This window comes from Pyrgilauda ruficollis, unplaced genomic scaffold, assembly GCF_017590135.1.
Source record: "Pyrgilauda ruficollis isolate IOZ18807 unplaced genomic scaffold, ASM1759013v1 scaffold137, whole genome shotgun sequence".
Taxonomy (NCBI): Eukaryota; Metazoa; Chordata; class Aves; order Passeriformes; family Passeridae; genus Pyrgilauda; species Pyrgilauda ruficollis.
In genome coordinates, this window is record NW_024512210.1 from 14,887 (window position 1) to 41,762 (window position 26,876).

At 38.0% G+C, this 26,876-nt stretch overlaps 1 protein-coding gene across 1 annotated transcript in view; it reads right to left on the reverse strand.

Moving 5' to 3' along the window:
* Window positions 1-26,876, reverse strand: part of LOC121349260 (adenylate cyclase type 1-like) — a 106,371-nt gene that overhangs the window by 5,097 nt on the left and 74,398 nt on the right. Inside the window, exons 4-5 of the mRNA XM_041459503.1 lie at window positions 20,227-20,338; window positions 5,525-5,652 (exon numbers count right to left, since the gene is read on the reverse strand). Of these exons, the coding sequence (XP_041315437.1) occupies window positions 5,525-5,652; window positions 20,227-20,338 (240 nt within the window). The remainder of the gene's footprint in view (window positions 1-5,524; window positions 5,653-20,226; window positions 20,339-26,876) is intronic.

Here is a 26,876-nt window from a genome sequence, read left to right on the forward strand (position 1 = left end):
TTTAAAAAAGCATATAAAACCTCAGACTAAATGAATGTGGAAAGACATTGAAATCCAGACACTGATAAATTCACTCAAGGCTTTGACATTGCTTTGTCTGACTGGGGTAAATTCAGTGCCGTTTTAGAAATGTTAAGAGAATAACAAAAAGTAAATTAAAAAAGATGAGCAGAAAAATACAACATGGCTGACCACACTCCTTGTTAAATAAACTGAACTGTATAATGCACCAATGAACCATAAAGTAGAATCTGAAAACACTTTATGTTTTGAGCAAAAACTTTCCATAAATAGTCACTTCGTCAAAAATCTAAACCAAAAATACATTTCTACATCTTCCCCAGAAGGTACAATGTGTTTCAGAGATGCTTTCATCATTATTAAATTTGAGTAGAAAAAAAAAAAGCTCATGGGAAATTCATTACATATTTTGAGTTTATCTTGTAGACCTTTGTGCTCTTTATGCAGATAATTTCCATAAATAAACCCCACTGAACTATCAAAACTGAGGAATATTAGGTAATATATAAAGAAGAGGCTTCAAATTTAAATTCAGAGCAGTACAATGATCATGTTCCTAAACAACATCAACACTTCTACAATAAAATATCACAAAAAATGTCCAGTAAGGTATTTTAAATTATAAATACATTTCTGATAAAATATCAGCACTTCACAAACAAGCCAGGAACAGGAAAAAGGAGTTTCTCAAATAAATTATTCATTATAACTTATTCTCTCATAGGTTCCTATACTTAAGTTTTCCAAATGTTAACACAAAGTAGGCCCAGAAACAAATGGAAATCAAAAAACCACTTTCTTTTTAAACCAATTGTGTTCAGAGTCTAAGGAACTGACTAATAAGAAAAACATCTGTAATGTTTTTCTTATACCCTGACAGCTCAAGTATCCTACAAAGCGTTGAAATTTTAGTTCCCTCCTTAACTACATGCATTTTATGTGCTGCTACAAGCCATGAAAATAACTTAGATTACCTGCAGAACAGCTCCAGACCTGTGCTCCTGAGCATTTGAGGAGGGAAACAAAAAAACTCTGCATGCCATTTCTTATAATTACTTAGGTCTTTTCCTCAGGTCTAAAAATATCAGCATAAATGAATGTTTCCTCCTTAAAGGCATAGATATGATTTTTGGTTCAATTACATAGACTTCCCCAGAGTATTGCTCAGCTGCAGCAGAGTACTAGGACAGAGAAACAGGGCTGTTGAAGGGCTGCAGGCTTGCTCTGGCAGAGGTGCAAGCTGATGAAGTTTTTACAACTGGTAGACAGCTTCTTAAAAATGCCAGCTGCTGGTTCTCTAAAAACTTGGCACCAATTCACTCCTGCCAGTTCAAACGTTTCCAGGCCCTGGACTTTTGGATGACCAGGGGAAAAGTTTCAAGAGTGTTGACATTAGGAAAGTTAATGCTTCTGTCTATTTCCTCAGACAAAAATCACACAGGAAGACTTGATATTTCCATTGTACTTATGCAAATGAGCTGCTGTAGTTCCTCTCCTTTGCTGGTGCTTTTAGTCAGCTAGTGACCAAACCCATTAAAAGGAGACCGTTTGAGCATCAACCTCTCCATTGCAAAAACCTCCTCAGGTGCAAATAAGCCCAGCTTCCATCTGTGAGGTTTTACATGATGAGTGGTGGAGTCATTCACAATTAGGTGGAGTGATCCATTCAGGATAAAATCACCTATGTGTCACAGAAAATAGCTGATAAACCCCACTGGGTTGCCCAGTTCTCAAGAAGTAAAAGTTCATGGGCCTCAGTTTCCTTCAGACCTCTTCAAAGACCACATGCAGCAACAACATTCAATCAGAAGGTCAGATGAGACACATTCTAAAGTAACCCTTCCCCTCCTCACCACAGTGTAGGGTGGACTAAAACAGCAGCAGTTGCTGTGATCCACAGATGTGCTCCTACTGTACCATGCTCCCTGTTGCTACACACAGTCAGTGATGCCGCTAGTGATGCCATTCCCACCGAGTCAGTACTAAAATGGCATCCTAGCAATGTGTTAACAGAAGAAGCCTCATGAAATGTACTGTCTGTGTGACAACAGGAATGATTATGGATTCCATTAAAGTTTTGAAAAGTTTATGAATGTTAACCTGAGTATTTTGACCCAGTCCAAAATTTATATACTGCTCACTCAGAATCTCTCTTTATTTTCAATTGGAAACATTACAGATTATTTCTTGGTCTGCAATATTATTGAATGCAGGTAAATAAGTGTGTCATTTCACTACCACATTTCATCTCCTAAGAGGACTTGCTGTAGTGAGCCAAAGAATTGTTTAATATGATTTGTATCCAATGGTGAAGTGCTGTCTAAGGAAAGACAATACTAGTAAGAAAGTATAAAATTCCCCCCATAACACTTGCTTAAAACAGAACTCCAGACAGCTTTTGGAGGAGAGAGGGAGGAAAGAGCTTTGTTAACTGGGCATAACTTTTCTACATGGCAGTTAGCTAACAAATATATCTATTTAGAAGGTAAAACACTGTAGTACATGAGAATGAAATTTCAAATGCAGAAATCAATTTAAGTAAGGTGAAGAGAGTGCTTGGCCTAACACAATGTTCATAACCAAGGTGAAGAGATCGGCCACATTAGAAAAATACATGACATATTAGAGGCATTAATGAATATGATAATTTAAATTATATAACTAGCAAAAGCGTGACAGTCAAAACTCATATGGTAGGAGCAACAATGGTGGTATTGAACACTTCATTCATTGCTGTGGCACTTTAAGTGACTCTAAAGTAGAACAAACACCTGGCTGTACTGAGGCACTGACAGAATGGCCGTAGAAGTTCTTTTGGAATAAAATCTGTAACACTATGGAATAAAAATGTAACACTATCTGTGTTACATTTTTAAGTTTTTAAGAATAAAAAGCTCCTCCCATAATTATTTTGGTTCTGTTCCCTTGAAGAAAACCCTTTGAGGAAGGTGGATGAAATTGTGAAAATTATAATTATTTTATGATACTTTGAAAATTATGTTCCCAGATGATACATTCAGCACCATATTGAAGGATACTAAAATAACAGTTATGCAGAACATGAAGAGAATAGAATGTATCAGTTTACCTGAACACATTCAACTCAGTCCAATCATGGAACCAACAATCAGCCATGGAAGTTTCTATTCCTTGATTTTCCAGAAAAAAACCCCGGCTCTTGTTAGTACATATCTCTGGGATGGACACTTTTGACAGATCCATCCCATGAATCACAGTTCAAGTGATTTTATTTATTTATTTATTCATCCCAGGTAACATGACAAACTTATCACTAGGAAAGACAAATTCCAAGCATAAATTTACAGTGCCAAGACCTGAATTTTACAGTAAAGTGAATAGACTTAAAAAAGACTACCAGCTGGCATCCACCTCTGCATGAAAGAGGGAAGTTTAAAAAATGTGACTTTCTATCTCATGGAACTGATAAGCAAAGCTCAATAATCATACCAATACAATATAAAATGCTGCATTCCAACTTCACTATCAGAAGCTCCTGATTTCTCCTTTTCATTTACTAAACACACTTTAAAACAAATTAGTCTGGGAAATCTATCTTCTAACTTTGGTTTCTGTGAAGGACAGAGACTAATTGTGCTTATGCACAAAGAATGCAGAATATATCCCTAGGTATCAAACAGCCTTGAGTAGATGTGGCATTATCTTGAAACCTTGCCTCTTGCCGATCTTGCTCTCTCACCATGCTCTGACCACTAACTACACAAAAGACCTACAATTTATGAATTCTTAAAAAAATTAAATCCTGAAATGGCCAGTTATTTTCTACTATAACCTGTGACTAAACATGCCTAGATAACATACTACAGCTCATCCACATAAAACTGTGAAGTTGCTGATGCTGCAAGGGGCCTCTGGAAATCATCTAGACCAACACACTTGCTCAGAGAACAGCCAGCTACCAAAGTTTGTCCAGAACGGTGCCTAGCTGGGTTTAAATCTCTCCAAGGGCACAAATGCCACAACTTTTCAGTGGAACCTCTCCAGTATCTGACTACCTGCATAGTAAAAAAATGTTTTTCTTCTAATGAAATTGAATTTCTTACATTTCAGTTTATGCCCATTTCCTCTTGTGCTGCCACTGGATGTCACTGAGAAAAGTTTGGCTTTGTCATCTTTACTCCCTCACTCTAGGTATTTATCTGCATTGATAAGAATCCCTCTAAGCCTTCTCTTCTGCAGGCTGAACAGCCCCAGTTCATTCTTTTCTAATTCAACTCCTTTTCCAAGTTTACATTATCATGTCAGTAGCCAGTAAAATAACCCTAAAAAGGGAATATGTTCATTTCTAATACTAAAACTGAAATATTCTAAAGAGGAAAGTTCCAACAGTTATACTAATACCTTTGTATACATGAAATATACAGCACAACTAATTAAAGCTCAAGGGTAGGTTTAAAAGAGGGTGACAGCATCATCTATTGCTTTCCAGGGATTTAAAGAAACCCAGAAAAACCAAAAGGCTTTTGAAAAATGTGTACAAGACCTCTACATCTAATTATTTTTTCAAAGGTCCGGACTTCCTTAAAAATGGAGAATGAATATACTGCTGAAAAAATACACATATTCTTTTAGGGTTTTATATTATCATAGACTATCATAAATTATAGAGTAAGAGATTAAAAAGTGTTTTATCAATTTCACAATGCTTACAAATGTGATGAACTTGCATTGAATAAGGGAGAAAATGAATTAATTTACCAAACTTTTCACACTCTGAGAGATTTTGTAGTATGTTTAGCAAATAAAAAGGAGAAGTGGGCAATACAGTAGTGAAGAAATGTTCCATCTTTATCCTTTCCCTCCTACGTAATAAAATAGATCTCCAGCTGCAGCAAAAAGCTCATTCACACTTCTCTCACATCCATATTTTTTGCCTTGGCAAAATAATGATCACTGTAGACCTCTCAAACATAAACAAAAATCTGAGCAGCAAAGTAAATTTCACGTTACATTTCTGAAAAGCAGAATAAATGAAAGGTTTAAACATTACATTAAAATGGAATAATCAACAGGCTATGATTCTGAGACTTCAAACACATATACAACAGGCATACATCAGGACTGGTTTTGACTTTACATATTGGTGTGCAAAATGCGCAATGTTATTTGTTTAACACAAGTGTGTTGCTTTATCAAAAGCAACACATTTGACTCATTTTGTTGTGGCAATAGGGTATATTTTCTTATTTCCAATTATCTTTCTGCCACCTATTCAGTACATATGTATGTGCCTCTATATACTCAATTTGCACACTTACTTCTTGCAGTGATTAAATGGAGTGGAAAATCAATGTCTAGAGGGGCTGTTCCTGAAATCAGGGTCCTGTGGCGTGCATGCAAGAGTGTGACTTGCTAGGTGAGTAGTGCTAGCAGGCATTGACATTCTTCTAAGAGCACACTTACTGAACACCACACAGGAGCTGTTGCAGCACTCCTGTCTGGGTTCACCATGCATGGTACTTACGTGATGGTGTCAATCATATCCAGTCCCATTTCAACACAACAATGGGCATGATCTGTTTTTGGCTGGGTCAATCCTGATACACAGTAGTAACAGTCCCCTAGGATTTTTATTCTTCTGCAATGATTTTCCTTTCAAAAAAAAAAAAAAAAAAAAAAAAAACAGAATGGGAAAAGTTTTACTATTTATATAAATATTTCAATACTAACGGTAAAAATCTTCTCCAATACTATGCAATTATTCAGAGAATCTTTTTGTGATCAAATGAGGTAATTTACAGTTAATGAAATCTGGGTTCCCAGTACACAACAGCTGACACACATTTGTTGATTTATTTATAAATAGACACATATATACTGGACATCAGCCCTGCATTGTTCAACACACATGGGTTAACACTGGTAAAGATATAGTTCTGAACAAATATTATTGCCTTGCCCTCATGCTAGGTTAATATGAATTCAAGATTTGCAATGAGACTTCATTTCTATATGAAACCAAACCAAAGGACTGAGGCCAAACTACAGCTGGATATTGGGAAATGCTTGCATTCTGAGAAGCTTTTGTTTCAAACTCAGTTCAAATTCACAAGGAAAGATTATTTATTTATCTGTAAAGGTACACACATGTTTGCATTACCTATTCATAAACCACAGTTTGCAATACAGCATAATCAGTACGACAGACTTGCAGATGAGAAGCTAGTCAGTTTGCATTACAATCAAATTTATCTCCTATTTGTATGAAGTTTAATTTCTACAGCCAAAGAACTCTGGTAAAAACTCTCCCATTAAAAAAAAATAAAATAAAATGATGGCATGCATGTAATGGATTGACTCTGGCACAGTGCCAGTGCCCTCATGAAAGGTGTATTTCTTAAAATGGTTACTGTGAGATGTGACTTGGGAACAGAACAAAGCAGGCTCTAACTTGGGAATGGAGGAAAAAAACAACACTTTATTAATCTACATAGACACAAAAAAGGGGAAAAAAACTACACACACAACAATCTACAACAGAATACTTTCAAAACACTCCTCCTCCCCCCAGTCCTCTAACATTCAAATCCTCTCTAACTCATCAATTCTTCCCCCAATCCCCTCCTTTCACACAAGCTCTCCGCAGTCCGTCAGGAGAGAGGAGCCTCCCTCTTTCACCATGGGCCGCCCCAGGAAACACAGTAGAACTTCTGTGCTTCCATGCCACACACGGCAGCTGCTTGAAGAGAAATCTGCCATGGTGACCATCTTCCTTCTATGTCTAGTGCTCTCACCACTGTCCATGGATCCAAACTACTCCTTAGGTTTTTTTTAAGAATGCTTTTCACCCAGTTCCAAGAAGTGGCCGCCTCTCACCATTTGGGACGCCTGTCCCCCCCATATTCAGTCCCCTGGGTCCTGGGTCTCAGGAACAGAGATCCTTTGCTGAAGGCAGAGGGTTCCACCACACCCTCCCCCTCAGTCTCTGCTCCTTTTGCTTCTCCTTGCGGCCTTATCATTCTTGGCTTCCAGCCAATCGCCTCTCCCAAGGTGCAGTCTCTGCATTAACAGAAGCACCTGGCTTCGCCCGTGGCTATGTGGGAGAAAAGTCCAGCTGAAGCCACTTTAATCATCTCTTCCATCTCAGGTGCTCTCATCTGCTGGCATTCCTTCTCTTACTCAAACCTTCTTCATCTTTCCCATCTTCCGTAGGGGCTGCCCAAACTATCCCAGGATTCCTCCACCCCTGCATCTTGCAAGGCTCCGGCTTTTCTCTCTCAGGCCGCATGGCCTCCCCCTCCCCCACCCAGACACAGCTGGGCAGGGGAGGAGATCCCATCATCCGATCCGCTCACCTGCCAGACTCCAAAGAGGAAGTCTCTCTGGGAATGCTCTGCTTTTAACCCTTGTGTGTTCTCAGAGGCGTACCCAGGTCCCCAGTGGCCACACCAGGTGCCAATTTAAAATCTGGCCACTGATTGGTTTGACCATAACTTTCCCGAAACCTCACTTCCTGGTCAAACCACAACACATGTGATAATTGCTACATCCATCTGAGCAGAAAGTTAATTTCTAAACAGAGAGCATATAAAAAAATGCCTTTAAAAGAGCAGTACCTTTAACTAATAAACTATGAGGAGACATGAAGAGATGATGGTATCTTTTGTAACTAGACTATGGCAACTTCTACCCATTTAGAGTTTGGCACAGAAAAGTAAAAAACCTGATTAAATGAATCCAACTTACAAAGCTGGGATTATTCCAGTAAGCACCATGAAAAATTAACTGTTGTGAATATGATGGGAGTGGATCCACAAAAGTCTGACTCTTTTCCCAGCAGTGTACAATATAGACTTTGGCAACACAGGAAGGGGAAAAAAAGGAGAGGGCGGTGATGATGGAATTTAAAATTTCTGGAAAAAAAAAAACTCTAATCATAGAATCATACTCATTCAGCTCCTCATGCAGACATATATTTTCATCCAGTCTCCTGCCTACAAGAATTAAAGCCTTCCTGAGTTGATCACATCATTACCCACAATCCAGCTCAGCAGCAATGATTATGCCCACAGTGATCCTTTTCCATCTGACATGTCACTGTGTGCACCACCATTTGGGGCTTGTTGCTACACACACTTCCTGCTGCAGGCATTCCCATGCCTCTCTACTTTGTAAATGGTACTCAGTATTGAAAAAGTAGTATAAATAAGAACTACCTCTGTTCACACATGGAAGAAGGCACAGTTTGGGAAAGTTGGCTTGTCAACTTCTTTTTATAAATTAAACTGCAAATTCAGACCTCAAATCAAAGAGGAGACCTGTTTTTTTTTTGGGTATGCTTAAGTAGTAGAAAAGGCTTTTCCAGTTGTGACTACTTGACATTTGCTCTTCTGTACATCAGAATTTTAAATATTCCACTAATTATCATTACTAATATATATTTTAATGAATACAAGCATAATTCTTTTACATGGATTATCACCAGGGCCCTAACAGTATTTCTGCAGCCTATAGCCAAAAATGCCTCACCAATTTTGCTCAGACTTTTTTGAAATCCTTTGCTAAATGCTGTTATATAAGTAAAAAATTATTGCTGGCACAAAGTAATATGCATATCTCAAAATCTTCTTTGATACAGAGCAGTCTTTTTAATTCAAGCTATTTGGACACTAATCACTATATTTTTTAATGGAAAACACAGAGTTTTTTATTAGATACCACTAGATTATACTCTCAAAAAAGGCTTCCCCCATCCCCCCTCAATTTTGGGCAGACCTTGAAGCACTAGAGTATACTCAGTAGTTAAAGCTGAAGCTTGCTTTCCAAAACAAATTCAGGTTTGGCCCATACTTCAAAATCTTCTATAAGGCCCTTTTCATATTCCAGTTTGATATGCATGATTTGTGGCCAGACAATGGCTATTTGACCCTTAGGAAAGCTATTCAGAAAAGCCATTTCAGTAATCTGGGGTGAACAACACATAAATGTTAATCAATCCATCTCTCCTATTAGTGTCTACCTCACAAAGGCCTCATTTCTAATGACTTGATAACAACCTGGTAGACAGTTAAAGAAATAAAATTTAAAAAAACAAAACAAAACAGAGTTTACTCCATTACCACTTTTCTGAGTCAATTTCTTATTTGTGCAGGAGAAAAATAAAGGAAGAAGAAAATAAGTGCAACAGTATTTTCTGGAGATATATTTATCTTGATGGAAGACATATGGCTAAATCACCTTCTGGTTTTGAAATCACTAGCCTATTTGTTCCTTATCAGATATTATCCTCACTGTCCTGCTTTATCAATTAATATACAGTAATCTCTAGAAAAATTGTTGTTTTCTTTTTCTTGACATGTGAGGTAAACTTCCAGGAGAGACCCACAGTGCAGCTTTGAAAAAGCCATCTTTTTAAGGACTGATATGCAAATCAATTAAAAAAAAAAAACCTCCTCTGTCTTTGTTATATTTTCTCAGCAACTTCCAAAAAATCCTTCTCTTGTCAATATTTTTTACATTTGTGACGCTGATGAATTCATGTGTGATAGTTACAAATTCCAGTCACAACTGACACAAGCAATGTCAGTTTAGAAACAACAGATACTTTGGTTTTATGGACATGATAAAAAGCATTAGAGATTGCCAGCACTGCATTAGGCAGGCAGCTTGCCCACCTGTGGTGCCTTACTAAGACATGTCCAAGTGGATTGGCAGAAATCCCTCGGGCACAACTGTCAGTCACAGGTCAGGTAGTGTGTAGTGGAAGCCCAAAGCAGAAAGCAGAGGACTTTGAAGCTACTAAGAGCTTTTTTCACACTTTCAGGAAAGCACTTCATAAAGCAGTTTATTCTATCTATCTGTTATGTAAAACCGCGGAGGGGGGGAGGGGGCCTTGGAACTTTGTTGCAAACAACTCTGAGGTTTTGTTGTTGTTGTGGTTCTTTATTTAATACATTTTGCCTAAAGAATGAAGTCTGTCAACTCAGACTGAAAAACTGAAAATTCAGAACATTAACTTCACATTCTTGTGCCATACAAGACAAGTCTTTGATACACCCAGGATAAGGTTATTTTTTAATAAAAAGCGAAAAGATTTTACAGTTTGTAAAAAAAAAGCTTATACATAATACTTATATATGTTGTCTCAAAGAAATAATAAAGAAGGTGTCAGACTTCTCCCAGAAAAACTCGTAAGAATGACAGTCAGATGTTCTCTAGGACAAAGAGATTTTACTGAATAAGTGCAAAGTCTTTTAAAGAAGGATCTTTCTCACATGTCAGATTGCAACAATCCTTATTATCACTGCTGGAACTTTGTTTTTATTAATAGGCTATCCAAGTAAGTAATTATTATGTGAATAGATTCAAAATCAGGATCAATTTTTGTTGCTTGTAACTCTGTCTGGTAGGAGAAGAATTTCTTTAAAACTTTTATTTATTTTGAAGATGGCAGACGCTAATGCTGGAATGAGTCCCTGGTCTTCCTTCTGTCATTGCAACAATCTATATATTTGTACATAGTCATGTGTCATCATGGCATGAGCCAAAGAGGAAGGTCAGATAGACTACAACTTTAAAACACAAGATTTTAAAAGCATAAACATTGAACTCTGTCTTGTAACTCCATTGACTGCAGTGGAATTGTGCCAAGGCTGAGTCTGACCCCATGTAACTTAATTGCAGTATATTTTATGCTTATTATATTCATCCATTTCTTTGTCTACAAGTCTGACAGCAACCTGATCTGCAGGTATGCTTTTCACTTTTATTATCCTAACATCCTGTGAGCAGGTGTGACTTTAATGATCCATAAATCAGAAAGACTTTTTTTTTTTTTTTTGCTATTCTTAGTAAATCTGCACCATCTAAGGTTTAAAAAGTTTCTTTGCCATATCCAGCCAATGTGGGTTTGGTTATGCTTTGCAAAGTAAGAGAAAGGATTAATAATGCCTACAAAGAAATGCATAAGTGGTGTTTCCCATTTCCCCCAACTCAGACCCTACCAGACTTGCAATCCCTCATAATGCTATGGACTTTAGAAATAGTAATATTTTGTTTTGCTCAGCCTGCATAAATGGGAACAGAAGTTTGATCACTACCTACAATGCTTAGTGATTGCAAAGTTAGAGTCTTAAAGAAAAAAAAAAAAAAAGAAAATACAAAACCAAAGCCCATACATGTTCAGGTTCACTATTTAAATGCTGGGGGAAAAGGGAGGAGATTTATTAGGCCTGGACTTACAGATGGCTTTATGGTTTTAGGGAAGGCTTTGACATCCTCACTATATGTCAGACTTCAGCTGTGGTGAGATCTCTGGATATTGATTAGGCATAGCTGCAAATTAGTACAGGAGCAGCCCTACATGCAGCAGAAAAGTGGAATGAGATGTATGCACTGGCAGCACAGGAAACAGTTTTGGAGCTCAAAACCCCAGCATGCCTCTGTGGGGGGAAAAACATTGCCCTACTCCCTGAAAAAAAATTTGCTAGCTCAATATTTTCTTCACATATTGAAGAGAAGTCGCAGATAGAGGGAAACCACTAAATACAAATTTCTGATGGCTCAGTTTTCACTGAAGTAGAATAAACTCTGGGGCAAAATGGTGAACTATGAGGGCTGAAGAAGGAACACAGATGACTCTTTTAGCTCTGCTGTCAAGAACTTAATAATTAGGGCCAGGTAATGCCACAGAGGGGCATGGTCGCCTTCCCTTACAGAGGTTCAATGAGACAAAAGGAATATCAGAGACCCTCAGGAAAGGAGCCTTCATGGAAGCCTTCGTGGGGTTTTTTCCTTTCATATTTGTCTTCTCTATTTCCTTCTTCTAGGATTATCAGTCACTTTCATTTAGAAAGCCCCATTCCAACAGCATCCTTTGTTGGAGGAATCCTCTGAATTGTCTTTATCAGGTAGGCACAGGGGATCAAATTTTCAGTCCATATTAATCAACACGCGTTATGTGTTTCAGGGGAACTACACACATTTATACCAGCTGTCCCTCTTATCCTCAGGGACCCAAGACACAACTCAATAATCCAGGCTAACCTCCTGACAGTTACAGACCTTTCTTAGTTACTGCTGCATAAAATGACTACTGGGGGAAAATACTCAAAGCATATCTAAAGCTCCCTGAAGACAAAAAAGAATGATGAAAAATGCAATCCTCATTTATCTCTCTTCACAAACCTAGAACTTCATTTTGCTTCCTAAGTGGTCTTGAGAGAGGACAAAATAGGATTTACCACTGTTACTACTGCATCTTATTTCCAATGTTATAGTATGTGCAGCATATTTAGTATTTATAGCACTTTCTGCCAAAATGCTATTAATCTTAGTAGAAAATTGGATTAGAAAGCTTTGAATCACTCTAGAAATTATCATTTACTACATATGTGTGTGCACATGCAAAAGACTTGCAGAAATTATATCTTCTGCTACATCCTCTGAGGATGAAATTATGTCTCTATTCAATTCCATTACAGTTGTTTATTAGGTTGGAACAAAATCATAAAAGCCTATATGTTAGCTATCATATACGCATCCGTCCATACATATGTGAAGATGTGCACGTATGACATGCAGGCACACAGTTCTGCAAATTTACTTACACCATCTTGCATATATACACAGCACATGGGAAAAGGCAAATTTTAATATTCATTCTCTGCAGTACTAACCAAAGTGGCTCAGCCAGGTAGCTGTAGGCCAGACTCTAGTTTTGAGCTCCCCCTCTCCAAAAGATTTGAATGTAGACTGGTAGAAAATATCTGGGTGTTGATAACTATTTCTGGCATCACTACTCCACTCCTTCCTTTAAGCAGAGATATAGTGACTGACTTACTGCTCCAAGTGCCTTTGGGAGAACATAGCATAGTGTTTAGCTGTTTTGGAAATTGTGAAGGATAATTCACCCCTTTCCAAGGTCTTAAAAGAAATTGTGTTAGTTGGAAGGCTATATAATGTAACTAAGCAATGCTGCATCAATTTATTAAGTTCAGCGCATGATGACAGGAAGAGGTTCTTTGTAAGTAATCATTTTACATTTTTTGTCATTTACACTTTTTTAATGTATTTCATTCTCTTCTAAAGTTAAGTGAAACATAAAAAAAAAATTCTATTTCTTTTCCCTTAGCTGTAACAGTTTTGTGCATCAAAGAGCTTTAGATAAAAACAAAACTGAAAGCATTCCATGGAAATTACAACTGAGTGAATGTCTCCTAGACTGTAGCAGTATTCTCATAAGACACAGCTAGGTGCAGAAAAAGAGGAAAACATGGGTTTAGATTGGCATGAAAAACTCTTTAGAACTCTACCTCTATACCCCTTTGAAACTTTCAGTTAAAAACTTTTAAACTTTAGTTTAAAACCTTTTTCCCCCTTTGTCCTACAGACCCTGATAAAGTCCTTGCTGACTTTTTTTATAAGCCTCCTTTTATATATTGAAAGGCTACATTAAGATCTCCCTGGAGCCTTCTTCTCCAGGGAATGCTCCCAGTCTTTCTTCACAGAAGAGATATTCCAGTCCTCTGATCATTTTTGTTACCGTCTTCTGGACCCACTCTAAGAGATCCTGGTCTCTCTTGTGCTGAGAACCCCCGAGCTGGATGCAGTTTACTCATCTGCAGTTACCATCTGCAACTTCCATTAATGACAGAGAATTTCACTTGTCATATTTCATTTTTTGTCAGTAAAACAAAAGAGATCTAGCAACATGGTTTCTCTGAGTAGCATCCAAATCTATTTTAATAAGTATATTAATGTGGGCCGCAATGTGAGATATTATTGAAACCATCTTCTCCCATAAACTTCATAGTCAAATCCTAAGTGTAATGAAGGGACAAGGACATTACCACCAGCTCTATTATACTGCAGTGTGCCAATAGTGATAATCTACTTATGAAAGCTGTCCAGCCCATTAGAAAATTCAATTGAACCCTCTAAATTACTACATACATATTTTAGCATTTTCCCCTCAGGTTTTGAAGTGTATGTTTAAAAACTGAAACAACTATTTTAATAACCTTTTAATTTAATAAATCCTGCAAATAGTAGCTTTATAACTAACACTAGCTCTTTTACATCTGCTAGTCCCAACATGAAAAGTCTTGAGAATGAGCTAACTGCAATACTCCACAGAGCTGAATTTAGCAGAGTAATGGAGACATACTTATTGCAATAAGGGTTAGCAGGATTTAGAAAGAAGAGTTTCTACAGTGACAGAAAATATGAAAAGAAAATAAATGACGTATAGGAAGTATAGGAAGTACCACAGAAAATTACTTGATAGGCTCTGACTGGGGAAAGCTGTCCATCCCCAGGTGAGCATTTATAAGCTTTTAATTTAGTAATGTGTTTGTGAAGTCATTTAAAATTATCTACCATCACTGGAGTCACATTATGCATGAACAAATGTAGAATTATTCAGGACAGCTATAAAAAGGACAACATTAGTTTCAAATGCTTTCCCTCAATTTTACTGGTATTTATATATGCTGATCTAAAATGACCTAAATTTTGTCTGCATTTTCATTCCTACAATAAATTCTTTCCTTACTTCACATGGAGTATAATTTTACAAAACTAGAATATTAAAATGTTTTTCATTCTGGAGAGTGAAAACCTGTGCAACAATCATATACATTAATTTACTTGGAAATGAAAAAGGATTTTAGCAAGAATATTTTATACAATCATCATGACTGACACACATGCTTGTCTCCTTCCTAGGTTTCATTATCCTTTCAGATTCTGTCTTTTGATGAAGATACATTCCAGGAGAAGCAAGCCTAAAACAAATACACTATAAAATGCTGAAAAATTAAGCTCTAAATTTCAGGAAATGGTTATTTTTCCAGATTCCAGAAACAGTTTTCTCTATGCTAACTGCACAACAGGTCAAAACAATAAGTGTCAGTACATATGCCTACACTTCAAGCACCTGAGACTGATGGGAACAATCCAATACAGTCCTATACAAATATGCAAATTTCAGATTTGCAGTATACAAACTCAGGAACAACTTGGTAATTTACTACAAGCATACAAATTATGATAAGAATTGTGACAAAGAATTAGCATACCAAGCACAATATCCTCTTATCTAAAATAAACTGTATAATAGGCAAGACCTACTCTCTGGGGATTTTGCCTATCTCTATGTTCCTACTGTACTTAAAGTGTGCAATGTCAGTTTTTTCCCTTGAAAATTGTTCCCAAACACTTACTTCAGCTTCACTTCATGCACACATCATTATTCCCTGATCCTATAGCATTAAGGCATATTGATTAAGAACACTTTCCTTTAAGAAAGTTTACTTCCTTAGGTCTCTCCAGGAGACATCTGGCTGTTCAGAACTGGATTTAAACTTATGTGGTGATCTGCCTCAGTGGGATCCTGTGTCTGTGCTGACTTTCAAGAGAAACTGAGACAACTCTTCTTAAAATTAGCATTTATAAGTATCCTGCCTCCCAGTGCCCAGAAATTTTCACAAAGAAGGGTTACATGCTGTAAGTTTATACTTATGCTTTCCAGCACTAATTTTCCCATCTTAAACAGTCCACAAAACACAGTTTATTTTGTATTTTAAAAATACATCATAATTATCTTAATATAAATTAAAAGCATTCTACAGATGCAATGTAAACAATTTTTTAGAGTGATTACTTCTAGGGAAATCTAGTTCAATGCTCAGCAAAGAACTAACTGTTCTTGACACAGATAAAAAACACACAAGCTGATTAAAAATATTATCTACTGATTCTTTGCCTACGGCTCAGAAAAAGTTTTTTTCAGTTCAGTACCTTTGAGCTTGAACTGGTAGCAAGAGACACTTCAGTAATGTTGAAATATGCAAAGTAAAAATTGTTAAATGCTAAGAAGACAATCAGGGAAAGAAACTAAATTAAAATGGAAAGAAATAAAAATAGATTCAGCCTGACAAAGCCTGGAGGTATACATAACTGTAATGGAAAGAACAAGGAAGTGGTATCAGTCTGCTTAATAGATGAGATACCAAAAGTAGTGTGAAGAAATAAGAACTTTCATTCAGAATATTAAAAACCTCTTCTAGTGATGTCCTGTGAAAAACAACTAAAATTCTTTTATCCTTGTCAGCTTGTAAATGAAAAGTCTTCAAATTCCAAGATGCAGAAAGATGGATGCTTAAAGGGAAATATCTGAATCTCTAAAGACAAATAATTAATTCTCCATGTAGACTAGATGCAGGAAGTATGTGAAAAAAAATACACCAGAGAAAAAAGCAATTAAAGAAAATAGAAACTTCTCTGAAAATCAAACCTTTTTCATTAAAATTCAGGATGCTATAGAACTGCCTCCTCTTTTCTATTAAGATGACATATTACAAGTAAAATATTTAGGACATATCTAAACTGCATCAAAACTTAATAGAGCTTTGACCATGACAGCATAATGCAAGTGATTATATCTCATTAAAATTTGTCACTCTTAAAAGTAAACTGAAGAATGACAAACTGAAAGCTAGCTATAGTATCAAAGGTTGATTGCAAGGCATCTGAAGACCTCATTGAAAGATCAATTGCTTGAAGCATTTATTAATAATATGTAATGCAGGATGATATCAGCAGGGCCAAATCTGAGACTGCACAAAGCTACTCTTGTTTAATGGGAGGAAACCAAAAAACTTCAGAGTAACAGCCAGAACTAAGTAAATTAAGCCTGAGCAGCAGAAAAAATCCAATAGAAATCAATCCTTTCAAGCTGAACTATTCATGGGCCTTATGAGAAACTTCACCAACTCTATGTTCAGGAAGGTGCCTTGTTACAGTTATGTCCTAAGGGAATCCTTGCACAGACAAACTTACCAAAAATGCTTGTATCAATGCCTAAAGACAGTCACATTACAAAACATCATTAAGCAGACATACAAATGAACTCTGAGGTATTTATAATAGCACCTTCCCATGTGGGTTCTCTGATGCTGGTCTAGGATGAAGTCACACTCCTGCAAGGATACTAATATAATGACACTCATTTTTGTTTATATTTTTGAGACTTGCATTCCTTCGAAGTGATTGAAGTTGGCATTAGGACTCAAAAGTTCCTGAGGAGACCACAAATCCTATAGGATTACCTAAGACTGTTTCTGTAAGAAACCAAACAATGCTATTGTGAAAAAGAAAACAAAAAATCATGCCATCATTTTCAGGGAGCAGCTGGACAATGCTCACCATGTGGTTTAGTTTTAGGTAGTACTGAAGGAGCAGGGCTTTTGATTTGATGATCTCTATGGATCCCTGCCAGCTCAAGATATTTTATGTTTTTATGTACTGCACTCTGCTTGTCTCTTCCCTAGCACTCAAAGACTCAGTGATTTGCAAGGTAAAATAATGTATGCAAGATAAGTGTTTAAAAAAACATACTTTCTCTAGATGTGAATAGACATGAAAGGACATGAAAAAAGTACAAATGAATTCTAGGAGGAAATAGTAAGATCAAGATTTTTTTTCCCCCTCTTTACTAACAGAATGCTAAAGTATATTTTCAAAGAATTGAATGACTTTATACTGAAACCTAAGGTTCGCTTTCAGAACTCCCTATCATGAGTTGTAACTATATCTGAAGCTATTGAGATTTAAAAAAAAAAAAGGTAGCATTTCAAAGAGAGCAAAACTATGTGCCTTACAAAACAAAACCCCAAAAACCACAAACAAAAAAACATCCAAAGAAATAGTATATGGAAAGAGAGAAATTACTAATACAAAAAACATAAACCAGCTTCTAAATGCGAGAAAGACAAATTTTAGCTGAACTATACTGTAAAAAAGCAAAGACTCACTATTTCTACAATGTGTCCATGTGTCAAAATGTCAAGATCCATCTTGAGGCTTCCCAACAAATATATGCTGTCTTATACTTATTACACTTTCCACAGTGGTATTGGGGATTCTTTTAAATTTCTTTATATTTTTAAGACAGGGCAATTTTTTCAAGAAAGGTAGTCATAAACTGCACCTTCCGCCTGGCATTGCTTCCCAAGAAACAGCAGCATACAAACAGCAGCAGGCACACACAGATTGCACTTTAGTAATCACAGGGACCCTACCTATCACTGTTACACTCTTTAAAATCTCTGCAATTTCCTCCTTAATCATTCTGAATACTCAAGCACAGCACAGTTTTAAAATCAGCCCAGTCCTCTCTTTTGACCTAATAGTGAATACCTAGAAGCTGCTTTAACCAAGAGATTAGAATCCTTCTGAAAACCTGTATTTCTCAGCACATTTCTCTGACTGCAGAAGACACAATTACAGGTCTCCCCCAATCACATCACAAGGCACTAAGGAAAGCTTGTATGTCTGTCCTTAACCACACCTCAGTGAAGCACACTCTAAACTAGAAGTACTCCTAAGGAGCAAATCTTCCTCACATACCTGAAAGAAACTGTGAGATTTCTTTCTGTAAATTTGAAAAAGAATCCTTGCAGGCTGAACAGAAAAACTAAGTCTTTTTATTCTCTTCTGTGATCTCCAAACTGCTTCTTCCATGACCAACAACCGACCTTGCATAAAAGGCTGGCATCTGCCTGGTACCTGCCTTCTGGTGTCACTGACACCCTCAGCTGGCAGCACTCAGCCATGGCTAAGGCAGCAACCACGGTAGGGCAGCCATTTCTCTGGCTTCAGGGCCATGACACATCATAGGCTTATGTATTTCTGTGTGCACATATGTGATCTTGTGTTATATTACAGTACTTCCCTTTTGTTACATGGCTCTGTATTGCATGGTATAAAGACTCCACAAATGACAGCACTGTAAGTTTTAAAAGAGCTTATTAGATGTCTGGTTGACATATAATTAAAATGCAATCAAAGTAAGGAGAATATTTGAACTTAAACTATTTAAGCTCTTGCAAATGACTATCTAAATGGAAGTTCACTTTTATTTCTAAGGCATAATCTGTGAAGTACACTGGACTGAGGACCTGTGCTCTCTATGAGATACTGCCAGTAGTTGCAGTAATGAATTGTTTTCAAAAATTCATCCCTAAACCCCCTAGGATTCCATTGCACCTCTACTAAGCATCTAAATTAATCTTCTGCTTTTCTTGGAAAAAAGGGAACACACGAGTTTTTTTCTGTTACGACTTGAACATCTAGTGCAAATCAGAACATAGCACTCCATCAAAGGATAACCCACTTAACTAAGAATAGGTCTTTCTCAACCCTAGGACCTTGTGGAGCAGAAGGTTTCTTTCTCCTTGGGGTTCTTAAGAGCTGTTTATCAAGAGGGAGATTTAGATGCAAAATGTTCACATACTTTAGGTCTCTCATGTGGAAGACTGCATCAAGGAGAAGTGAGTTTGGACTGAAAAAATGTGGATGCTATTTGTGTCGAGGACCTAAACAAATATTTTCTTTAGGCTGCTTCATGGAGTCTGAAGACAGAATAGCTAGACAGTAGAGGAGTGTAATTTATGTGGAAGAGTTACTTCTCTGCAATGAAGGTTTTAAGGACAGCTGGCAAATAAGATAGATTTGATGAAGTTTTGCTTTGTTCAGGGGAAGACATTTTCAACCTCTTGTTGAATGTAATTTGAAACAAGATGTATGACTTTTTCTGGCACAGCAATTCCTCTCATTTCCCATCCAATGGTTCTTGTCAAATTAGGCTGCTTGGAGTTATAGACAAGGAACATTTCTCTCATTTTCTCTTCCTTGGGGAATCTAGCTCAATGTAAGTGCAACAACAAAAACATAGGCATCAATTTATTACATGGATCCTATTTTGCCTACAATAACCACTCTGAAAAGCTACCATCATTTCTGTTTTAAGGAGTGCTCTCTGTGAAGGATGAATTTTACTCTCTAGCCTCCTATTATCACAGAAAGTTTTATGCCATACTGCCAATATTAATATTTTCCATTGTTCTGATTTTTTTGGATGAAGAATAAAAATGTAAATATTGAAAATTTTTCTCTGTTTTGTACAAACAAAACCAATGAAGAATACTGATGGACTGCATGAAAGGGGAAGAAAAGTATATTTAAAAATAGTACTCACACTTCTTTCCTAAACCATTAAAAGAGATTGTCTTTTCTCTAGAATATTAAAAAAAGATTGAAGCTTTAGAAATTCAAGGCATGTGGGACTAAATCAGTCTCTTACAGATTTCTAACATGTATAACTCATTAATCATTTTTCAGAAGGAAATGTAAATTAAATTGAAATAACAGGGTTGTACTTACTGTAGCTAATTCATCAAATTTTCCAAAAAGTTCATTCAGCAGCTTCACCAGCTCTTGGGCAGTACACTGTGATGCCAAACTAGTGAATCCCACAATGTCTGCAAATAAAATACTGTAGAGACACAGATAAATTAGTAGAGATCTTCACATTCTTGTTACTCTCTTTCACAGCACAAATGTAACCCAAAGCTCCTGAAATATTGTCAACAAAGTACTAGTTGTAAAAAAAAAGGAAAATACTCAGAAAAACAAGCATTAGGCGGGTGCTGCCAACTGCTTTAGAGGACTCTCAGACACTTGCAATTGCTACATACCTACCGGGCAGATGAGGCAAAGCACCTCATTCATAGCGCCCAATGAATGCTCTAGAAGCATGGTGAACAATTTATTCTCTTTGCTAGGATCTCAGCTAAATTTGTTTCAGAGACAGTTTTGCACTGCTAGAGTTCCACAGCCAAACAGATAAATCTTGCATGAGGTTTACTATGTACTGAAAGACAGGGGTTAATAACTTCAGCGCAGTTGTTCTGTGATGTGGCCTTGTGGTCTGGGATGATGCAGTAGCTTCCTGTGTGGAGCTAGAATCCACAATGTAAGTCAGTATTCTCTGCACTGTGCTGCCTGGCTCAGGTAAGTGTCCAGCTTTAATCAGCATTAGCAAGGTTTAATGTCCAACAGTTTAATCTGCTTTAACAATCCCTGCTAGTCATTGTTGATCAAGGGAGATATTTGAAATAAGTGCAGGTACCATTGTGATTGAGAGAATAAAAATTCTTGCATAAATCACAAAACTCAAGAGAGTATGGTGCTGTGATCCTTCCAAATCTTTAGATTCCTTCCAGTGGTAGAAGCACAGGATCAGCTGCAGGAACACACTGCATTTATCTCCAACACCCAGACTAGAAATGTCAAATAATTTATGAAAGCACTAATAAACCATCCCATGATATATAGCCTAGGTATAATTGATGTAGTGTAAAACTTAGTTTGTTAGCTGTACATTGAATTAAACATTATGTACTCTCATTCACTTCAGCAAAGCTTCACTCTTAAGATAAAAAAGTAATACCAGAAAAGCAGGCCTAATAAGTCTACTGTTTTCCATTCTTCATAAGCAAATCTCAACACTCCTAATATGTTACAAAAAAAGGCAAATACAACTCCTGACTCAAACCCTACTTCTATAGTTTCATTTAACCCAGTTGTTTAAATCCCTTGTCCACCATGGCAGGTAAGTAGCATATCCCAGTTCAAAACCAACTCATCCAAAGTTCAATTACTTTGGTCTTCCAGCAAAGCCTTTACGTAGTCATTTTAATCCTTGGGGCAGTGTCTCCACTCAGTACTCCTTGGAGAATGCCTTATGAGAACATTGCTCAAGATGGCCCTGGTTCAAGAAAAAAAATAGTTGTTCCATTCCCATGATGTTTAAACATAACAAAAAGGCTTCTTACAATAAAAAAGTCAGCATTTATTTAATTGTACTGATTCACATCTCTGCTATCAAAAAAGTGAACCAGTCAAGTGATGGGTAAAGTAAAATGCATCAATAGAGTTCAATAACACCTGCATGTTTGCCCTGAAAGATCTACTAATTCTCTTAATTCTTTATTGACATCCTTGTTGTTTGATGGCCCTAGGTCTTTCTGGAAATTCAGAGTTATCTAAATTCCATGAAGATTTTCAAAAGCACTTAAATGTGCATCAATGTCTTTCATACATTTTGCTTTATGGCTGTTTTTCTTTATCGCTTAAATTCACATCAGAACTTATAAAGTTTAAAAAGGCACAGAAGAAAAATAAGTACAATTGTTGCTATCCAGTATGTCATGTAGTTTCCTGGTTTTAATTCAATACTATCAGTATGGAGGGGGAGCATGGATGTTACTTTATAATAATAGTGTCTGATAGCTGCTCTGCTATTTTACAGCTCATCTATTCTACACATTTTACATTTTGATTGGTTTTACTTTTCTATTTCCATTTTAAATATGGCGGTCCACATTTTTTCACTGTTTAATCACACATAGAGTAACAGTAATATCTCCAGCAGCACCAACAACCTGTCTGCAAAAAAAACCCAAAAAACCCATGGCACTGGGAGGGGGTTAGGCCTTTAAGGTTGTAACAATGTTATCTCATTACCAAGGGCTTTAGCCCTTGGTAATGAGATAACATCTATATACATACAAACCAGAGATGTTTAGATAACATCTATATACATACAAACCAGAAATGTTTAGATAACATCTATATACATACAAACCAGAGATGTTCTGTGTTTGTGAAAACTATGTCTTAACAGGTAACAGAGCAACCATTATATCACTAACATGTACACTTACATTAAAACCTCTCTATTAGTGAAACACAGATAATAGGAAACAGGTTCCTACATAATCATTCAGTTAAGAAGAAAGTTGTTTTACATATGGGTACCTTAGTAGGTCAGTATGAGAACCTTGCTAATGCTTTAAACATTTAAAGAATACTCAGTCCTCAGCACTTGATTCAGGACACTGGTAATTGTACAAAAATGTGAAGTCCGTACAAGCGCCCACAATACTGAACTGAACATGCCGTTGAAAATCTAGGTAAAAATAAGTAATTCTTGTATGCTGAGAGACTGACGTTCTATTATGCTTGTGAACTTTTTAATACTGTAGTTAACTACGTGTATACTGGTGCCCAGTGTTCGGCGAGAGCACTGACAGCCCTGAGACGAAAATGGACCGTGCCAGCACAGCGCAGAACCCAGCGGAACACCGCTTCCCCGCTGCCTTCGGCACTGTGGGGCGGCAGTACGGGGCTGCAGCCATGGCCCCAGGTGGTCCCTCCACCACTGCGCAAAGACCCTGCGAGACACCGCTGCTGCCAGCCCGCCGCTGCCCCAGCACCCAGAGAAGCCACATGGAGTGCACCCAGCCCACCGTTCGCAGCACCGCGCCACGTGGCCGCCATGTGGTTGCTCGGAGCCACCGCTCGCTGGGAGCCGCCACCGTGACAGGGCCGAGCCTGCCGCCCCCCACCTGCAGGTGGCGGGGGAGCAGGGGCCGCAGACCAGGCGGGCCGTGCGGATCGCCGAGCCCCAGCAGCCGATGTCCTGGACCACAGCAGTGGCGAAAGAAGGAACCCAAGCCCACCAGTTTCTGCGGGGGAGACACCAGACCACGAAGATGCAGTTTTCAGCTTTGCCTGAGCCCCGCACCTTCCCAAAATTGTTTTCCTCAGTTCTTTGACCTCCTTCCTCGGTCTTTCTCTCCCCTAGCTGCTCCTTCTCTCTAACTCCATCCTTAACCCACCCTCCTCATAAACTCCCGGGAATCCACTCCATCCTTCTAAACCCCGCACTGCAGCCACTTGGCTAACCCTCAACATTTCACTGAATTGCAAATTCTACTTTATGATCTCCTTCCCCTGTTATTCCAAGAGCAGGATAATATCCGTCTCTGCAATCCATACCCCTTTTTTCCTTATTTTGGGTAGATCACCGGGAGCAAACCACTTGAAGGCGCAGGGTACCCCAAAAAGGTTTTTCTTTCACAGAGTCCCTGGCTCCCCGTAACCTCCCCAGTTACCTATCCACTTGTTCTAGCTGAAAAGACCTCGTCAGTTAGAACTTTTATCCTAAAACCCTCTAACCTTATTATCATTCTTATCCAATACCTGTCCTCTCTCCACCTCCTTCCCGTCCCCATGAAGTAGTTTTTACAATTACGCTTTTCTAGTTTGTGTGTGCTCATATTGCACATTGTCCTGTTTTCAGTTTTAGAAAGCAGGGGCCTGTCAGGTCACAAGAGTAGATCCGACGAGAAGCGGTTTTGGATTGTTTCTTTAATAGCAAGGGTTCAGACAGTATTAGACTGCGGAATCATAATTGCTTATATGAGCTTAGTGCCAAAGGCTGAAGCCCTTATGCACTTACCCATGCTTTAAATTCGCTTAAGATCTGCAATATGGACCCACATAACCTGTTTATTACAGGTTTATTACAATTAAATGCTCATTCTATCTTTGCTGCCTACCGCCAAAAGCAAACATCAAATCAAATGAACTGTTTAAAACATAATCCTCACTGCAATTGTATTTATTTTAATGTTACAAAACAGTATAATTACTGTTTCATTTTTTAAATTGTTAATTATCATATTTCTCTTTATCTTTCTAACAAAAAAAGGGTAAGATGTAGTATTGCATTTTATTTAAATGGTACGCTCTGTCTCACCCCTCTGAAATGTATGGTATATCCCAAGCCTGTGGTCCTGCCCTGAACCATCATGTATCTGTAATCCCATTGGCCCAAGTCTGATTCCGTGCCCACTTCAATCTCCCGCTTAAGCCGTGCTAGTGAGACCAGTCGCTCTCTTAGCCTTTCTCGTCTCTTAGCCCTTCCCCTCCCCTCTTGGCCCTTCCATTCCCTAGGCCCTCTCCCTCTTTCCCCCTCCCCCTTCCCCCGTCTCCCTCAGTAGCCATGCTGTTCCCGGGGATGGGACCCCCAATAAACCCTCATCTAATTAGCACTCTCAGAAGCTGTGTGGAGTCTCCTTCCCTGCCTGCTGCTGCCAGCCAACTCACAGTGTAGGGAGCCCTCTGGGGACACCCCGCGGTGCCCCCCCGCCCAAAACAATGCACAACAGTATACCTTTTAAAGCTTATGGAATAGGTTAGGTAACATGATCATTGTTACACTTTCTTTTTTTTTATTTTACAAAATTCCCATCTCTTTTAATACAATATTCTTAAAATATGCAAGGTATAACTCTCATGTCTTGACATGGCACAGATGGGGAAATGCTGTGAGTAGAAGTTCTGCCTTTTATTAATGAAAAATCTCCTCCTTTTTACCACCATGAAATGTTACAATCATAGTAACTGCTGCACTTTGTTTGAAAGCAGGCTGAAATGCCAGTGACTAGACCTGATTTTGCAGCAACAGTGGTAGGAAACAGCCAATGGAGGAGCAGGGGATTTCCCTGCCCAAAGTGCAACTGGCACTGCAAGCCTGCTGCTTCCACTGTCTGTTCTCAGGAGTGGCAGTGCTGAGGAGAGCGTGCACACACACAGAGCTCTACTATTCAAAAAAAATTGAATTGAAACTCAATAGCTGATTAATTTTATTTTAGCTGGTGAACTGAGCAATATTATCTCTTCTACTTCTTCACCCATCTATGTCCATCTATAGCCTCTTCCCATACTACTTGTATTACAAGTATTGTGGGGCAGCACCAACACATACTCATTGTACAACATCTGAAAAAAATTAGAGTACATCTTGATCTGTGATGGGGAGTCAAATTACCCATCTGATGCAATAAACTTTTTTCCTCTCCGATGTTCCGCTCAGTTTTTTGGGAAGTAAAGGACAAGAAGGCCTTTATGAGGAGATGGCAAAGTCAGCCACAGGGAATGACAACAGAAATGAGATTTGAATTCTTGCTATGGCCATGAAATCATAATGGTAATAAAGAGAGAAATTATAAGATATACTGTGCCAGAATTCTAGTCATAAACCCATACTGTTTCCACGGCCAAATGTATTCAAATATTCTCAAAGTCCAAGTCTCCACATTGGCACTGAAATTCACTTTCCTCTGTTTTGAATATATTATTCACACAAAAATACTGAAAGCTTTAAATTTAGGCCATGTCTAACATACTCAGAAAAGTTAAAGCAGCTACAGGAGTGACATCAATGTTAAAGCACATTAATCACTCCTCCAAATATACTCATTCAAGAGCAAAGTAGTCTTGCTTCACAGTAACTTAATCTGTAATTGCTATGGAGGTTCACATCCTCAGAGAGGATTAAACTAGACTAAACTATTTATGCATGAAAGATTCCTCATAATTGTATGGTATACAAAGGAACACTTCATAAGGATTGCCATGTAATTTTATTTTTAAAAATGGAAATGCTGGTATATACAGAAACAAGAAGTGAGAAGCTACCAATTAACAATTCTTTCTCTTAATGACCATACAGGGATGAAACTGTCCCTTCTTTAATTCCACACAATTAAACAATTTGATTCCACAGAATTAATAATGCCATTGGGCACTTTGGTGAAAAAACAAAAAAACCCAATCTCCTTTAAACTACAACTATTAACGAAAGAAGAGAAATGCAAGTGGAAAGAAACGGGACACAAAGAACAAATGTTACCTCTGCTAACTCAGCACCATAGTTTGCACGTGATTCAAGCACTGTTCTTCTTTACAAGCGATGTGAAGGTGTTGGTTAGGAGGTCTAGGTAGCTCTTACAGTGCTGCGGCTGGTGTTGCCTCACAACCCAGGGCTCAGCAATTCTCCATGATCTTGCATGGCACAGAGATGAGACTGACTAGACTATAGGTCTCCATATTTTCTGCTTTACCCTTTCTAAAAATCAGGGTTGTAGTTCCCTATTTCCAGTCATTAGGGACTCACTTCACCTCACTGACATGACTTTTCAAATATGATAGATAGTGACTTAGCTACTATCTGCCAGTTCCCTTAGAGCTCACAGATGAATCTACTCAGGTTCCATGGACTTGTGCACATTCAGGCGCCTTAGATGGTCTTGAACCTGATCCTCTCCTGCAGTGGGCTCAAGGTGTTCATTCTCTCAGTCTCTGTATTTGTCTTTTTTCACCAGGGAGGCATGGCTGGG